The following is a 17,908-nucleotide window of genomic DNA, read 5'->3' on the forward strand; positions in this document are numbered from 1 at the left end:
AGGAGAGTGAGAACGACAGTCAGAAAAAAGATGATCACTCATTTTATGTAAAAGGGTATTTTAATTCTTGTCCTTGGGAGCGATAAAGATTATACGTGACTTGGAAATGAGACTGTACCCAATGATGGCCGAAGAAGAATCATCCTTTCTACTCCTTCTCTTTCGTCTGGTCACTCAGAAATATAATATTATCTGTAAAAAAGCCAAAATGTAAATATTAATTTCAGAACTCTTTCTCCATCTCATTCAATAATTCTCCTCTAATACATACAACTTTAGTGCTGTTCATTAAAAGGATTTTAGACAAATTTTCAAAATATTAAATAACTTGCTATGCTCATGAGAGGTATACATACAGTTGGCATAAGTGGAGCTAAAAGTTAGGCACTGGCTGCTTTTCTAATAATTCAGATTTTGTTAGAAGAGGTGGGATATTTCTTGTCTTCCCTGAAAAGAAGATAAAGCCTTCTTAGAAACAATTTCCTGCAAAAGAACTGGTCACAAAATGGGATGCTTGCAATGGTCAGGCAGATGCCATGACACTAGGCAGCACATCCTCAGAGAAAAGGATAAAAGTATATCACATTCTACACTCTGGAGGTCTAGAGGAAAGGGTAAGAGTCCATATGTGGCCCTGTTAGCAATGACAGGATTTATTTATGTTTTTAACTTTAAAAATTCAAATAGAAGAAGTTTTATTTTTAAATTATAAAACAGAATAATTTCTTTTTTTCCTTTGGAGATGGAGTCTCTGTCACCCAGGCTGGAGTGAAGCAGTGTGATTTCAGCTTACTGCTGCCTCCTGGGTTCAAGCGATTCTCCCGCCTCAGCCTCTCCAGTAGTTGGGATTATAGATGTGCATCACCACACCCAGCTAATTTTTGTATTTTTAATAGAGACAGGGTTTCACCATGTTGGCCAGCTGGTCTTGAACTCCTGACCTCAAGTGATCCGCCCGCCTTGGCCTCCCAAAGTGCTGGGATTACAGGCGTGAGCACTGCACCTGACCCAGAATAATTTTAATATACCAATTCTTGGGAACATTTTTATGAATCAACATCACAGAGTTAGCATTTTTATCCAAAAATATCAAATGTTGCTCTTAAAATGCTATTCCAGAGGGAGTTAGCTAAAGATAAACAAAAGAACAGAGGCAAGTAGTAGTCACCCTTCAGTATCCATGGGGGGACTGGTTCCAGGACCTCTATGGATACCAAAGTCCACAATGCTCAAGTCCCTGATATAAAATGGTATAGTAATCACATATAACCTATGCACTTCCTCTTGTATACTTTAAATCATCTCTAGATTACTTACAACATCTAACACAAGGTAAATGGTATGTTGACAGCTGTTACACTGTATTGTTTCGCTTGTATTTTTTGTTGTTGTATTATTTTTATTGGTTTCTTTTTTTCAAACATATTCAATCTGTGATTGGTTGAATCCACAGATGCAGAACCAAGGGACATGGAGGAATGACTGCATTTCCTTTATAATTCCAAAAGATCTAGATTCTTGTAACGATAAAATTATCCAGCAAGGACTGAATATTTGTTCATGACCATAATCTTCCAAAAACTAGAATGTTTCGGTCTAGAATGGTTACTCCAGAAGAGACTATTCAAATATCACTGTGGAAAAAGCTAAGAGTGCCATCCACTGGTGGTGATTTTTAAGTTACAGATAGGATCCATAGGAGAAAAAAAAAAATCACCAATATAACAGATCAACCAATAAGCTCTATTTTCTTAAATTCAAATGTCACTAAAGAGCTCAATTTTGCCATCAGACATAAACCTAAAGTAAACTGACTGTGCTAGTGGAACCTAGTGACAAGAAAAAAAAACAGCAGATCATCTGAAATGCTTCCATTTGGCTTGGTTACTAACAACACAATAATCCGAACAATCTAAATTTTGCCCACACTCTTGGTTTACATTGGGACACACAGGAGGGTAGGAAAATACCTACACTGCTTTTCAAGGTTAATAAACTTTCAAAGAAACTTAGCAGTAAGAAAACATATGAGCATTCTATACAACAAATTATAAATTATTAATAAGGTATGGTGGTTAAGACATGAACTCTGGAGCAAAGGAAAGAAGAAAGATAAAAGCAAAATCTAAGAGACTTAAGGAAGAAACCATGTAATATAATGTATGAATGTTTATGAAGTAATCAAGGAAATCTGAACACTATGATATTTAGTTAAAAAATTAACAGTAATGTATCAATATTAGGTGTGATAATAGCACTGTAGTTACATTTTCAAAAAGACACCCTATCTTCTAGAGATCCCTATGGAAATTTATGAATAAACTTATGTCTAGCATCTGTTTCAAAATAATCCAGGTGGACAAGTGGCTGGAGGCATGGATATAACACTGTCCATAAGCTGATACTGAAGTGAAATGGTAGGATTTCATTTCACCATTCTTTCTGCTCTTATATATGTTTCACATTTTCCATAGTAAAAAAAAAATTTTTTATTTATTTATTTTTTTTGAGAGAGTCTTGCTCTATTGCCCAGGCTGGACTGCAGTGGTGTGATCTCAATTCGCTACAAACACTGCCTCCTGGGTTCAAGCAATTCTCATGACTCAGCCTCCTGAGTAGCTGGGACTACAGACACACATCACCAGACCCAGCTAATTTTTGCATTTTGTGTAGAGACAGGGTTTCACCATGTTCACCAGGCTGGTCTTGAACTCTTGACTTCAAATGATCCACCTGCCTCAGCCTCCCAAAGGACTGGGAGGTGTTAGCCACTGCACCCAACCCAAAAATTAATTTTTAAAAATATTATCTAATTTGGGCATATCTCAGAAGTTCATAAACACAGAGACATTACTATAGTAAAATTCAGTTTATTGCCATGTATTTATTTTAAAAAGGTTTCTTATTTCTTAGTATTTATATCCATAAAAACAAACAAAAGCACAAAAAAAAGCACAAAAAAATCCATAAAAACAAAAGCACAAAATTCACAGTGTCTAATTTTAGCAATTTACTCAAGAAGTGAAAAAAGCACCACTTATCTCATTTAAAGACATATTTCCAATACAATTTAAATACATTAAAATTATTTTGGTCAATTAGGTACTAAAAACAACTTTAATGATAAGTCAATTGAGAATTTGTCATAGAATTCTTTTAAATATTTTAAAGTTTCTTTTATGTATGCATTTTTGTTACAAATAGGGTAATAAAAAATTCTTAACTATACCATAAATTATTAAGATACACTTCTGAGGGGAATATAAAAACAGTAAAACAAGTTCAAAGAAAAAAGAATGATGTAAAATTTCCAAATGCTGAATTGGTATTTTTTACAAGATAGCAGGTATCACATTGCTATGCTATTTAGATTCCATTAATACATTTAAAAATAACACAATTTTATATTGAAAAAAATGTCTTTATGTCACTTGCAGACATCCAGAGGGGTATATTATTTTCAAAATTCTTACAGCATTTTCAAAATTCTTACAGCATTTTCAAAAATTTAAAAACTCTTTCCTAGGGGATATCTTGTTAATCTTCTTTAACCTTTACGTGTACATCTTTTCTATGTTGTACTGTATTTTGTTTAAAGAGAATATTAGGCCGGGCACAACGGCTCATGCCTGTAATTCCAGTATTTTGGGAGGCTGAGGTGGGAGGATCATTTGAGCCCAGCAGTTTGAGACCAGCCTGCGCAACGTAGTGAAACCTCATCTCTACAAAAAAATTGACAAATTAGCCAGGCGTGGTGGTGTACACCTGTAGTCCCAGCTACTCAGGAGAAGGCTGAGGTGGGAAGATCACCTGAGCCTGGGGAGGTAGAGGCTGCAGTAAGCTGTGATTACACCATTGCACTAAAGCCTGGTTGACAGAGGGAGACACTGTCTCAAAACAAAAACAAAAAAAGAGAATATTAAAAACTTCCTAGCTGGGCGCGGTGGCTCATGCCTGTAATGTCACAACTTTGGGAGGCCGAGGCAGATGGATCACCTGAGGTCAGCAGTTCAAGACCAGCCTAACATGGTGAAACCCCATCTCTATGAAAATTACAAAAATTTGCCAGGCGGTACGGCACACACCTATTACCCTAGCTACTCAGGAGGCTGAGGCAGGAGAACCACTCGAACCCGGGAGACGGAGGTTGCAACGAGCCAAGATCGTGCCATTGCACTCCAGCCTGGGCAACAGAGTGAGACTCTGTCTCAGAAAAAATAAAATTAAAAAAAAAAATCTTAATTTCAAATAGAAATTTCAGCATACTAAGTACCAAAGAGGTTCTGAACAAATCTGCACACTCACATTAGTGTAATTCTTATCTTGGCATATGCTTCTTCCTGGTTAGGGCTAGAGCCTTCCGAAAGACAATACATTCAGTTTTGGTAATTCTCAACAATAAGTACTGGGATGGACAATTCAGTTTTAGGCTTTATTCAAAAGTTACTGGTGACTAAAACTGTGAGTATAAAAATAATTTTTTAAAGGAATGGATAAATGTAGAGACTCTTACCATGTAGAGAAATCAGTGTCATGGACATCTTCTAGTGAGTTGCCTTACCTCCTAAGTACTAGTACTCTTAACCCTAGTTAGTTACAGTGTAGCCAAGCTTTTGAAAAAGAAAAGGAGAAAACGGAAAAACAGCTATTTTCACAAGCTTACCAGCTATGATAGTTGTTGCTTGTCGCCTCACATTATTTTTATCCATGTATTCACCATAGTCTATTTTCCCTTCCAAATAAATTCGAGACCTGATATAAATAAAATGTACAGTTTTTAGTTGAGATCCTAATATGCGTTATAAGAGTCAGGTCGGGGTGGTACTGAGTATATGACAAGGATGAAATATATAATCGTACATAACCTAATTTCTGCTACCACTTCTCAAGGTTCAGGATGAGAAGTACTGAAACAGAGTGTACAAGCAGACCGGGTAACATCTAGGTAAAACAGACAATGTTTTCATCTGTCAGCTATTTCTCTTATGGAAGTTAAAAAACGAAACAAAACAGTTCAAAGGGCAATTTAGTGGCAACCTTTAAATCTCTAGGAATAATTTACAATGTATCATTTTCCTTGACCTTTGATTTTGGAGTCCCTAACAGACTTAATTTTCATTTATTTATCAATTCTTTTCTATGACCTTAGAAACTTACATGATTAAAATTCAAAATATGAATTTGTAGCTTAGTATAATATTACCCTGAATTAATCACTAAGACTATTTCTACACTGTATCAGCTCAGAGGTAATTACTAAGACTATTTCTACACTATCTAGAAGGCTAAACTAGGTAACAAACCTAACCATGATTTTCAAGAGTGGAAAAATGACAATAGCACCAGTTTTGAGAGTCTACCACCACCAAAAAAGTACAACACAGAAAGATCAGTGAAATGTCAGGTGCTCCCCACCCCCACACACACCCATCAATCAGTAAGTGGGAGTGCAGACAGTTCCCTTGAAATACCTTATATGTGTGTGTGTATGTGCACATATTCATAAACACATACATAAAGGGCAATGAAGATACATAGGAAAAAAGCTATACAGTTATTGAAAAGAAAAATTTTAGTGATTGCTAAATTCTTTTTCATGAAATTTGATTTCTATAAAACAAGTATATTTCTAAACATATTAACTATCAATACAACTGCTGTTACACACACCATTTTGTCCTTCTATGAGTCTGGAAAACATACTTTTTACACATACTCAATCCAAGCCTTCCCAAAGGGAACTATTAAGCCTATAGAAAATCATCAAATATAAAATAATAGCCATGAAGATGAAGTCGGCGTGTCAGGCTTCAGACATGACAGGTTGTCTGCTGGAACAGCACGTGGCAACCAACAGGCAAGGAGCCACACTCAGCATCCCCGGCCACAGAGGCACAGCAATTCCTGAAAGCAGACGTTCCACTTGCTCAAATGCCACTTTGCCTTCTCTCCTGCCTCATCTATTTCTATTTATGTACACACCCTGTTTGCCCTAAACTGTAAACTCTTAGAAAGCTGAAACTATGTTTTATATACCTTTTAATTAGTCACACATGGCAACACGCCATGCATATATAGTATCGAGGACTTAGTAAATACCTCTTAAATTAATACAGTCATTAGTAGTACTCAGGGATTTAACAGGCTACACACTCCTTGCCATGAGAACACTTCTTATCAGTTCTTTAAACCATTCAATCCATAAGATCCTTCCTTCTTCAACTTACCCCTTTTTCACATACTGATATGCCACGTCTCTGAGGCCTGGCCGAAATACTGATATTCTGTGCCATGTTGTCTTTTGACTGACATCACCTAAATCACAAGAATAGGAAACTGGTTACAAATGCCAACGGACAACATGCCCAGGAAAACCAACGTCACAATTGCTAAGAGAACAAACAGAAAGACAGATCTTGTTTAAAGTGGCTTATCTCTAAATTAGACAACTGGCAGTAAATAGTATCTATTTATTGCTGATAAAATTAAACCCCCATCTTTTCTACTCACCCATTTGGTAAACTTCACTGTCCCCTGATCGCCACATCTCATTAGTTGCTAGAGAAAATATTGTGACTGGATTTTTTCCTTCCACCTGTCTCAAGACAGGGTCCTGACCCACTCGCCCAAGTAACTGCACACGATTCAGGGCTGAAACACAACACCAAGACCAAATGAGACACAGAACCTGCTATAGACTGAATATTTGTGCCCCTTCCCCCAAATTTGTATGTTGAAGCTCTAACCCTCAATGTAATGGTATTTGGAGGTGGGGATCCTTAAAAGGTAATTAGGCTTAGATGACGTCATGAGGGTGAAGTGCCCCTATAGGAAGAGTTCAGAACTTTCTGTCTCCACCATGTGAAGACACGGTGAGAAGGCAACCATCTGCAAGCCAGGAAGACAGCCCTCACCAAGAGCTCAATCATACTGGCACACGAATCCTGGATTTTTAGCCTCCAGAACTGTGAGAAATAAATGTTGGTGAAGCCACCCGGTCTATGGTATTTTTTTATAGCAGCCTCTAAGCTGACCACTAAAGAAATCCACACCCAAGATTGAGAGAAATGTCCAGAAGAAATGCTATAAATACCACTGCAACTTCAATCTCTGTATTAAGTAAAACCCAAGTTCTGGAAGATCAGAAAATAAGTTAAGGAATGAATAAGAAGAGGTTGCGAGAGCAAAGAGTGTTGTCAAGAAAGAAGAAAAAGCAAAGAGTGTTGTCAAGAAAGAAGAAAATACTCATAGAGAAAGCAGCCATACGAAACAAACTGTAAGCTCTAGATCTTAAATTCTTCTTTAAGATATCTTTTTTAACTGACTGTGGAGATAAAAGAACAAATCTGAGATCTGAAAATCTTTATAAATACAAGGGAATATTTCTGTGAAGAAACAGTATCTTTTATAATATCAGCCTAATATAATCTGGGAAGACTCAGATAACCAAATATGACTCAAGGAAGTTCTTTTTTTTTTTTTTTTTTTTTTTTGAGACGGAGTCTCACTGTCGCCCAGGCTGGAGTGCAGTGGCGTGATTTCAGCTCACTGCAAGCTCCGCCCCCCCTGGGGTTCATGCCATTCTCCTGCCTCAGCCTCCTGAGTAGCTGGGACTACAGGTGCCCCCCACTACGCCCGGCTAATTGTTTTTTGTATTTTTAGTAGAGACGGGGTTTCACTATGTTAGTCAGGATGGTCTTGATCTCCTGACCTCGTGATCTGCCCGCCTCAGCCTCCCAAAGTGCTGGGATTACAGGCGTAAGCCGTGTGCCCGGCCAGAAATTCTGATGCAGGACAGGGTCGACGAGAATGAGTAGTAACTGGCTGATAAGGAGAATAGGGGCTCAGTTTATACTATGTCTCCACAGCCTGATGGGTCAAGGCTAAGATCTGAAGAGCAAACATAAACTAAAAGCACAATGATAACATGGTAAACCCAACCAGCATACCTCTTCTACAGCACATTTGAGATTGGCAAATTACTAAAAATAACATTTTAAACTTGGAAATTAGCTACTTACATCTTTCAAGAACCAAACCGGTACTTGTTTCGGACTCATGTCTTACAAACTGACGAAGTACCTAAAGAAGAACAAATGAGTAACATGGCTTTAATTTTTTAGGAAAGGCAAAAGCAACGGAAGAATTACTCACATTCATTCACCATGTAGTCAGTAATTCCTGTAAATTCCAGAAGAGAAGAGAAGCTCTTCTCATGTTCTCCCAAAAGAGTGCCAGAAGGACCCGGCAAACACTTCAAGTGCAGCCTACTGCAGAAGCCCAAAGGTACAGGGAAGGTACTAGAAGGCATGCTCAAGAGTTACTTTATAGTACTCCCGTTTATTTTGCCACAGTCCCCCTGATTATGGTACTTCTGTGTTTGCACACAAAAGGAAAAGTCAAAATAATATGACTTTAACATTACAGAGTATGATAATATTTGTAAATCCAACCTGTACCTAAGAGTTGCTGCCAAGTATTTTCAAAATCCAGCTTTCATTAGCTGGAGAGACAAAAAGTACTATATATATCCAATATATACATCCTCTAATTTTTTTTTTTTTAGTATAAACAACTGCTATATTATTACTATATTTTGGTTACAGTAGACTTTAGAAATTAAGAAATTTAGATCCAACATGGGTACTGATTTAATCCATCATTAGGCCAAAGGAGAGTAAAAAGAGATGTTTTATAATTAATAATTTAATAAGTAGATTCATTAATAACATACGCAATGATCAAACAAGTGTCAGGAGGTGTGGAATAAATGCAAAGCCTCACTCTCAGTCATAACAATGAGCTAGTTTAGAGGAGGATCCCCAGCCTCCCGGGTCAAGGACTAGTAGAGGTCTGTAGCCTGTTAGGAACCCGGCTGCACAGCAGGAGGTGAGCGGCAAGCAGTGAGCAAGCATTACTGAGATCCGCCTCCTGTCAGATCAGCAGGGGCATTAGATTCTCATAGGAGTGCGAACCCCATTATAAACTGCTCATGCGAGGGATCTAGGCTGTGCACTCCTTATGAGAATCTAACTAATGCCTGATGATCTGAGGTAGAAAAGTTTCATCCTCAAACCATCCCCGCGGCACCCGCCTCCTCCAAGGAAAAATTGTCTTCCGTGAAACCAGTTACTGGTGCCAAAAAGGTTGGGGTCTGCTGGTTTAGAGAATGAGAAATAGGTTAAATCCCAATAAAACAATACATTTTTGAACTAACCACATGAGTGACTTTCTGACACAGCAACAGGAACATATTCCAAAGTCAGATTCCCTGTGTCTATGTAACTGCCTTCCCCCGGTTGCTCCTTCAGACCTTAAAAGGAATTAGGATGCCTCAAATATGATTAACCTAAAGTGTTTCATTTTAAAATCAGCAAAAATTATGATAGGTTATATCTACTTCACAAGGTTATCGCAAAAATTAAACAGCTTCAGTAGTGAGCTTAGCCTAATACAATTTCTATAAATATTTCATGGGAAATTTCATGCTTTCAGTGCATCAGAAAAGGTCTAATAAATTTGGTTCTTTGATTAAACACAAAGATTCGACTGTCCAAGTCAAAATCACATCATTGTCGGAAAAGGTAGTCACTACCACATAATAGCAGCAATGGTTACTATCAGCTAAGAGATTTATCTATAATCAATTATAAAACTAAATCTACAAGTTATGTAAAATTATCCCCACTTAGAGCTGAGAAAACAATCTCGGAGAGACTGCATAACCTGCCCAAGATCCCGCAGGAAGTATGTGGCGAGTGATCTCAAGGCCCAGGCCCTTTGACACCAATGCTACTACTTTCCCAAAGCCCCTTGCTGCCTCCTGAATTTCAAGAGCTACTGTAAAGATGGGAGTACACATCACTGAATACAGAGTTGAGAGAGCTAGCCATTCTATCAGAGAAACATTTTCGAAGTGGCAGTACTGTTAATATAAAAAGCAGAAGCCCACCAATCAAATAAACACCAATTCCCAGGGTGCTGTTGGCTATCTAATCCTATCACTAAACTTAGGGGCACAGTGTGGGTAAGAGAATAAAGATATGAGTACAACATACTATAGAATCAAACTGCTAATGAGAACCTGTGTCATGATTCTGGAAATGTACTCATTTCAGTGCTGAGACAAGCAAGAGCTCATAAATCTTACATGATAACAATGTCTCATTTGGGGCACACAAAAATCAAAGCCTACTGGAAAAGATTAGGAAAGGATTATTTAACTTGGATACTTTTTAAAATTAAACTTTTAACTCTTATTTAAAGACATTTTAATACTGTAACATTAGTGTTAAGTAATAACTTTTTTATGTTTCACATTTCAATACAGAAAAAATAGATTAAAGATACATACAGATTAAAGGGGGGATCCAAGAATATAGGATTAAGGTGGGAAAAATGACAGAGTCATGGAGGAACTGATTCTTCATTGATCTTCACAGGAGGATGGGGAGTAGGAGAGCCAAAGAAGAATCTACAGGAGTTGGTGCCCAAATGTGGTAAGTGAGGAAAAACGGTAGTCTAAACTGGCTCAAGGTGGGCTAGAGTGACTGGAAAAGTGAGGAGCCATATTAAGTGGAATGAGAAGGCATTTTCTACATAGTGAAATCTGTGGTGACCATTCAGACTTGAGCTGCTCTCTTCAGGGTGGAAAGATGGGGGAAGAGGAACGTTTAGCAACACAGGAGGTAGACGGTCAAAAAAGCAACTACACGCCTTAAGAAAAAAGTTGGAACAATGATTCCTACAGTCTTTAGGTCACTAAAGACCTATAATGTTCTCTCACTGCTTAAATTCAAGCAACACACACACGTTTTAAAAATTAATGATTCCTATTACATATGTGAATAAACCTGAACTTTTTTTTGTTTTAGTGAACATAATTTACACTGGCAAAATTTACACTACCAATCCTCCGTATCAGTTGAGTACAGAGGTGGGTGGGTGAGCTCAAAGGTCTTTAGCCCTGTAGTTAAAAGCCTGAAGAAGTCTTCTGATCACCGCTGACAGTAATACATCTCAATATTAATACAGACAAGTGACTACCTGTAACACAGGTCTTCGAAACATGGCTTCTATTTTCTTTCCTTACAGTCTAATCTTTAGGCTCTTCCTAAAGGAAAAAAACAAAATGAGAAACATTACTTCTTATGGCAAAAGCACAACTCACCAGTCCTAAATTCCTAACTGCATTCATAATTCTTATGCACTCCAATTTTGTGACCACAACGTACCAACATTCCTGCACACCTGATGAGGATTCCTTCCTCCCTCCCAAATAAACTCACACCTGTGTCATTTTGGTCCCAAACAACTTCCTCTTCCTCCAACCCAGACAAAATTTTGATTGTGAGTTAATCCCACTTCCAATCCACTTCTTCTCAAATCTGATTACAATGCAAGCTCCCCTAGGGCACAGATTTTTATCTGCTTTATTCACTGCCATTTTCTAAACTTCTAAAAAAGTTTAGGCATAGTAAAGGCTCAAAAACTATTAGCGTCACCAAGGGACTTATATCTGAAACCTGTTGCTGAAAAATTACTGCCTTCATCTCCGTTAGCAAAGACCAAGCAGCGTAGAGATCCCCGGGCTAGCCAGCCACACCGTGGGGAGAGGTGGGCACCCTTTACCGGAGGTGGCGCCACCACCTGAAAACCGAGGAGAACTGGGAAGAAATCACGCAGTCCTCGGCACGACTGAGGAAAGGGCCAGACACCTACAGAAACACCTTCCGACCCACGCAGGATCACGCGCAGCCAAAACACAGGACTCCACCACTTGCTTAGCGCTTGCTATCCCTCCCTCACCCGACGCTCTAACCCGAGCAGCCGAGCCAACCAGGGGATCACTTCCGGGGCACAGGGAACGCAAAGCTCGCGAGAGGAAAAAGGAAGCAGAAACTCCACAACGTGCGCCTTGGAAATACTGCCGGCGAGCGCCGTGGGAAACGCCGCCCCTTAACTCTGAAGTTCCGCGAGTTTCTCTTTGGTCGCGGGAGGATGATCAACGCCGCCAAGTGGTGAGTTTGGAAGGTTTCAAGGTTCAAATTAAATGAAATTCTGTGATGAGGTTTCTAACTGTGCCCGGGAGGGGGCGAGGTAGGCAAAACAGAGACTAGCTCTGCCTGTGGGGGGAGAAAGGAAAACGATTTGTGACCAGCCTAGGCGACATAGTGAGACCCTGTCTCTACAAAAAGTATAAAATTAGCTGGGCGTGGTGGCGCGCGCCTGGGGTCCAAGCTACTCGGGAGGCTGGGGTCGGGGGATCACCAGAGCCCTGGAGGTCGTGGCTGCGTTGAGCGGTGAACGCACCGCCGCACTGCAGCCTGGGCAACAGAGCGAGACTTTGTCTCAAAAAAAAAAAAAGAAGAAGAAGAAAATTAAAGAAAAAAAAGAAAAAGAAAACGTTCCAGGCCTGTTAAAGCACTAAGAAAAGCAGAAAAAGAAAGGGGAGCCGGGGAAGGGCTGACAGGCCGTCAAATTTAAGGGAGCACCAGAAAAACTGGCAATCAAATAATATCTTAATGTAATATTTTAAAAGGTAAAAATTAATGCAAGAAATCCGGGAGGAACAAAATAAGAGTCGTGTGTAGCTTAACAACAGGGAATGTTCTGAGGAATGCGTCATTAGGCGATTTCGTTGCTGTGCGGACACCATAGAATGTACTTTCACGACCTAAATGGTAGAGCCTGCGACACACCTCAGCTGTGTCACTGGTGTGGCCTGTTGCTTCCAGGCTGCAAACCTGACAGCATGGGACTGTGCTGAATACCGCAGACCATTGTAATTCATGGTAAGTGTGTGTCTAAACATATGTAAACATGGAAAAGGTACAGTACAAATACAGTATAAAAGTTAAAAATTGTATGGGGCGCTTACCATGAATGGAGCTTGGAGAATTAGAAGTTGCTGTGGGTGAGTGGGTGAGTGAGTGGTAACCCAACGCGAAGGTCTAGGACATTATTGTACCCCACTAAACACTTCATAAACACTATACACTTAGGCTACACTCTGTTTATAAAAAATATTTTTCTTCCTTCAATAAACTTTCACTTACTATAACTTTATAAATCTTTCAATATTTTTTACGTTTTAACTCTTTTGTAATAACAATTAGCTTACAACACACACTGTACCACTATACAAAAATATTTTTCTTATATCCTTATTCTGTAAGCTTTTTTCTACCTTTGGTTTTTTTTAAAAAAAAAAACTTTTTTGCCTTTTTTAAAAAAAACGAAGACATAAACACACACATTAGCCTAGGCCTACACAGGGTCATTATGATCAGTCTCAGCCTTCCACCTCCACCTCTTGTCCCACTGGAAGGTCTTCAGAAGCAGTGACACACAGTCATCTCCTATAACAATGCCTTCTTCTGGAATCCCTCCTGAAGGACCTGCTTGAGGCTGTTTTACAGTTAACTTTTTAAAAATAAGTTAATAATATAATAAAAAGTATAGTAAACACATAAACCAGCGACATAGTCATTATTAATATGAAGTAACACATGAGTAATACATTGCATTCTGATGTTTTATTTAGGTACGATGTCACTAGACAATAGAAATTTTTCAACTCCATTGTAATGTTATGGGACCACCTTTGTAGATGCACTGTTGTATATGCAGTCTGTCTTTTTCCCAAACATCATTATGAAGTGCATGACTGTATTAAAATTTTAACTGAATACAGGATCTAAGCCAGATTGGAGCCTGAAGCACAAGGAAGAATGTGTGCCCCATATATATGTGTGTTTATGTATTTTTAAAAACTGGGGCTAGGAAGGTTAGTGGGGGGCTGGAGGGAAGGTGGGGATTGTTAATGGATACAAAAAAATAGAATAAGACCTGCTATTTTCGATGACACAATAGGTTGACTATAGTCAGTAATTACTTAATTGTACATTTTAAAATAAGAGTGTTACTGGATTGTGTGTAACTCAAAGGATAAATGATTAAGAGGATACCCCATCCCCATGATGTGCTTATTTCACGTTGCATGCCTGTATCAAAATATCTCATGTACCCCTAAATATATACACTTCCTTTGAACCCACAAAAATTAAAAATAAAAAAGACAAAAACAAAAAAAATTTTAATTAAAAAAATTTTGGCCAGGTCCAGCAGCTCATGTTTGTAATCCCAGCACTTTGGAAGGTTGAGGCAGGTGGATCACTTGAGCCCAGGAGTTCAAGACCAGCTTGGGCAACATGGCAAAACCCTGTCTCTACAAAAAATACAAAAATTTGCCAGGCAGCCAGGCGCAGTGGCTCACGCCTGTAATCCCAGAACTTTGGGAGGCCGAGGCGGGCAGATCACGAGGTCAGGAGATCGACACCATCCTGGCTAACACAGTGAAACCCCGTCTCTACTAAAGATACAAAAAATTAGCCAGGCGTGGTGGCGGGTGCCTGTAGTCCCAGCTACTCGGGAGGCTTAGGCAGGAGAATGGCGAGAACCCGTGTGGTGGAGCTTGCAGTGAGCTGAGATCGCGCCCCTCTCTCCAGCCTGGGCAATGGTGTGAGACTCCATCTCCAAAAAAAAAAAAAATTAGCCAGGCATAGTGGTATGTGCTTATAGCCCCAGCTACTGTGGAGGCTGAAGTGGGAGGATCACTTGAGCCTGGGAAGGTGAGGTTTCAGTGAGCCATGATCACACCACTACACTCCAGCCTGTGCAACTGAGTGAGACCCTGTCTCAAAAAATATATATATGTGTATATATATCTATATATATATATAAATGAAATATGTGCATGTTTATATATATATCTATATATACACACATTTTTTGAGACAGGGTGTATATATCACACAAAATATATATGTGTGTATATGTGGATATATATATCAATATAAATTTTTTAATTAATTTTTATTTAAAAAAATTTTTGATAGTCCAGTAGCTCATGTTTGTAGTCCCAGCACTTCAGAAGGTTGAGGCGGGAGGATCACTTGAGCCCAGGAGTTCAAGACCAGTTTGGGTGACATGGCAAAACCCTGTCTCTACAAAAAATGCAAAAATTAGCCAGGCGGCTAATTTATGTGTGTATATCAATATATACACACATATATTTCCAGAACATTAAAGTAGTTGAAGCAGTATTGAAAATTTTTAAAGTAGGTATTATAACAAGAAAAACCCAAAATTGCATTAATAAAAACCTTCCCCCAAACTGAGAGGAAGCCGAGAAACCAAAGATTGACCTGCACGAGTACAGCTTGGCGAGTGGAGGAGTTTATGAGAACTTACATACAAGGCACTCCTGGATGGCAGCAGGACAGCTGTGGAGATCCGCCTGGCCTCCCATCCCTAAGCTACTTGTAAGCTAATTATCTGGCTTTTAGCCTATTGTGTGTGATGGAACTGTTTTCTTTGGTAGGTTCTCAGATATTCTCTGAGATCTTTAGCTTCTCAGAAACACCTGCTCTCTGGCTGGTCACCGTGGCCTTGGCACATGGCCTGGCCTTCAGGATTCAGGCAGTGGACATACACTCTTTAGTAACCCAGGGTCGGGGGGGACCCATTACATTACAGGTGTATTAAAATTCACAACACTGTTTTAACTTTAAATATTTTATTTATGCCAAGATGGAGTGTAATATAACTTTACTTTTAATGGAAGTAAACTGATAGTAATGTTTTCAAATCTACTTCTTTGCTTATCTTGTTTTGAGAGAATTTCCATACCTTCACAATTTTTCTTGACCAAGTAACAATCTTAAATAATTTTAATTCAGCTTACTGATCTTGTCTTTATTTAAAATTTTGGTGTTTTATTCATCATGAATTTTTTTTCATTAGTTTTAATATTTTAAGAATATTTCATTCAAGTGTTACAAATCTTGATTGCTGAGTTTCTTGGTGCCCCTTAAATTCTGTCTCATTCATGCTAATCCTGGGCCTAGCGGGAAAAAGAATGTATGGAGCCCCATAAATTACAGAACCCACACCAGTGGGGGCCACCCCTTCCACTCTTTCTCCTGGTCCTGGCACTGTCCAGGTTGTGGAGAAAGAAGGTACCCACCGTATTGTTCTAACAGGCAAATCACCTCCTCAGGCCTCTACCTAAAACCTTTCATCTTCCCATTTTTTGCCATTTAGGGATAAAATCTTAACATAGCTTCCAACACACACCTTAACTCACTCCTGAAGGTCTTGCTTACCAGTTGGTATATCGTATTTCCAGATGCTTACCTCTATTTTACTAGCACCCTCACAATGTTGAGCTCCTAAAACATACCACGCTATACTGCCTTCAAGCCTTGCACAGGAATCAGTAATCCCATACTCCACCCACTATGTTACTACTGTCAATGACTTCCAGTGATTTTTTTCTTTAAAAATCCTGTTTCCACTTGAGTCAAATGAAAAACTAAATTCACTCTTTTGCCCAATGTCAGTTTCTCCCTTGTTTGTTTTAATGGTACCAAGATTCTCCCAGACTTGAACTTTATAATCATCTTCATCTCTCTCTGACCACCCACATCCATTCACCCATATCCAATCACTTGGCCCTAAAACTTCTTTCTTCATGATGCCACTAATATCTCCCTTTCAATTTGCATACTTTGGAGTAAGGAGTGTGGGAGAAGTTATATAAAGAAAAATGCAGAAAGCACCATGCAAATTGAAAAGAGACAACCTTAAGCAGACTCTTACAACTTTCTAAATATCTTAGTGGAGAGTCTGGAGTACTCTGAATTCTCAGACAGGAATTGCCAATACACATTCTCCTGAGATTGCTGGCTGGAGAGAGTCACAGTGCTGCTTTGTTTTTTCTGTGACAAAGAAAAGTGTGATAAAATGTACAGTTTTTTAGATGTAAAATGTCATGGAGAAATTAAAGCATTTTCTTCTATTATCAAATGGATCCCTCCTAACACAAATGCTTCTGTGCTGCATTGCTCCATCCTCAGGATCTGAAATGCACTCCCCTCACACACTTTCAGAATTCTCTACTCAAACATTCCTTCCTTTCTGTTCTCCCATTTCATTTTCTTTGCACACTCTGTCCATCTTATAACAAATGATCACGAAGATACCTCATCCCTCCTGTTAACTGTGAGCTCTTAGAGTTCAGGGAACTTGTGAATATCCAGTTCACAGTATACTTTAAAATAAGGACAGGCTAGTAGGGCCCAGGTCATGGAAATAAGAATCCAGAAGGGATGCTCAAATAAGCATTCTTATTTCTGGGAAGAGTCCAGAAGGATGCTCACAGAGCCATAAAATTTCTTTTTAATCGAGGACTTAGAACAGTGATTCCAATATATTTTTGTATCAGAGATACCCCTTCAGAAACCTAAATTTCACATTTTGATGAGGAAGCCCTGAAACCTCTCCATAGGATACACATACACATACTTTCTGTAGTTCATCCATGGGCCCAGAGACGGCCTTCCCAATGCTGTGAAGAGGTGACAGGTAGCATTATGGCTTTAATCAGTTTTAATGCCTGGCAGTAGTAGACTGACACAGGGCTTTTATCACTTGCAAAGATGAATGAGAAAGAAGTGTGTTATCATAAATGCCCAGGGGTGCAAAATCACCTTTGGCCTGACTTATTTCTCCCTGAATTAAAAAGGTTCCAGCTATAGGCATCCATTGGTAGAGATGAAGACTGGCAATGCTTTATCATAAATAGGAAGCCTTGGACAGTTTTGCTGTAAATTATCCACTTTTAAATAAATTTTAATCAGGTTTTTACTTTGATTTTAAATCAGCTTCTCTAAAGCCTCATAATAACTGTTGAAAAATTGCAGCACTTATTACCTACACTGATTACTTGCATATATTTTAGAATGGTTTGAAAGCAATTTTAGCAATACTTAGTAGTTATTATGGCTTAATTTAAAAACAACCTGACAATTTTTCTGCAATTCAAGATTGAAAATATGGTTCA

General features: G+C 38.8%; 2 protein-coding genes across 6 annotated transcripts in view; one reads left to right on the forward strand and one right to left on the reverse strand.

Annotated features, from left to right (window-relative positions):
• Nucleotides 1–47: 47 nt before the first annotated feature.
• SSBP1 (single stranded DNA binding protein 1) lies at nucleotides 48–11,829 on the reverse strand. Of its 4 annotated transcripts, none has more exons than XM_050782288.1 (8): nucleotides 11,722–11,829; nucleotides 11,047–11,113; nucleotides 8,022–8,082; nucleotides 6,511–6,651; nucleotides 6,228–6,315; nucleotides 4,664–4,752; nucleotides 357–447; nucleotides 48–192 (listed from the first exon to the last, which is right to left on the reverse strand). In XM_050782288.1, the coding sequence occupies exons 2-7, from the start codon at nucleotides 11,068–11,070 to the stop codon at nucleotides 374–376; spliced, it is 477 nt and encodes a 158-aa protein (XP_050638245.1). In that variant the 5' UTR covers nucleotides 11,071–11,113; nucleotides 11,722–11,829; the 3' UTR covers nucleotides 48–192; nucleotides 357–373. The 4 variants fall into 4 exon arrangements, with proteins under 4 accessions (XP_050638245.1, XP_050638246.1, XP_050638247.1 ...); XM_050782289.1 differs by having other exon boundaries at nucleotides 11,650–11,823; XM_050782290.1 differs by lacking the exon at nucleotides 357–447 and having other exon boundaries at nucleotides 11,722–11,823.
• A 49-nt stretch (nucleotides 11,830–11,878) lies between these two features.
• Nucleotides 11,879–17,908, forward strand: part of DENND11 (DENN domain containing 11) — an 85,481-nt gene continuing 79,451 nt past the window's right edge. For both annotated transcript variants that reach the window (XM_050782260.1, XM_050782258.1), the window contains exon 1: nucleotides 11,879–12,020. In XM_050782260.1, the coding sequence (XP_050638217.1) occupies nucleotides 12,001–12,020 (20 nt within the window). In that variant the 5' untranslated portion in view covers nucleotides 11,879–12,000. The remainder of the gene's footprint in view (nucleotides 12,021–17,908) is intronic.

This window comes from Macaca thibetana, chromosome 3 (assembly GCF_024542745.1).
Source record: "Macaca thibetana thibetana isolate TM-01 chromosome 3, ASM2454274v1, whole genome shotgun sequence".
Lineage (NCBI taxonomy): Eukaryota > Metazoa > Chordata > Mammalia > Primates > Cercopithecidae > Macaca > Macaca thibetana.

Coding starts and splice junctions, on each gene's coding strand:
- SSBP1 (XM_050782288.1), bottom strand. CDS start 11,070: ATGTTTCGAAGACCTGTGTTACAG. Junction 6,316..6,510: donor CAGTGAAGTTTACCAAATGG/GTGAGTAGAAAA, acceptor CTTGTGATTTAG/GTGATGTCAGTCAAAAGACA. Junction 4,753..6,227: donor TATCAGTATGTGAAAAAGGG/GTAAGTTGAAGA, acceptor TATTTATATCAG/GTCTCGAATTTATTTGGAAG.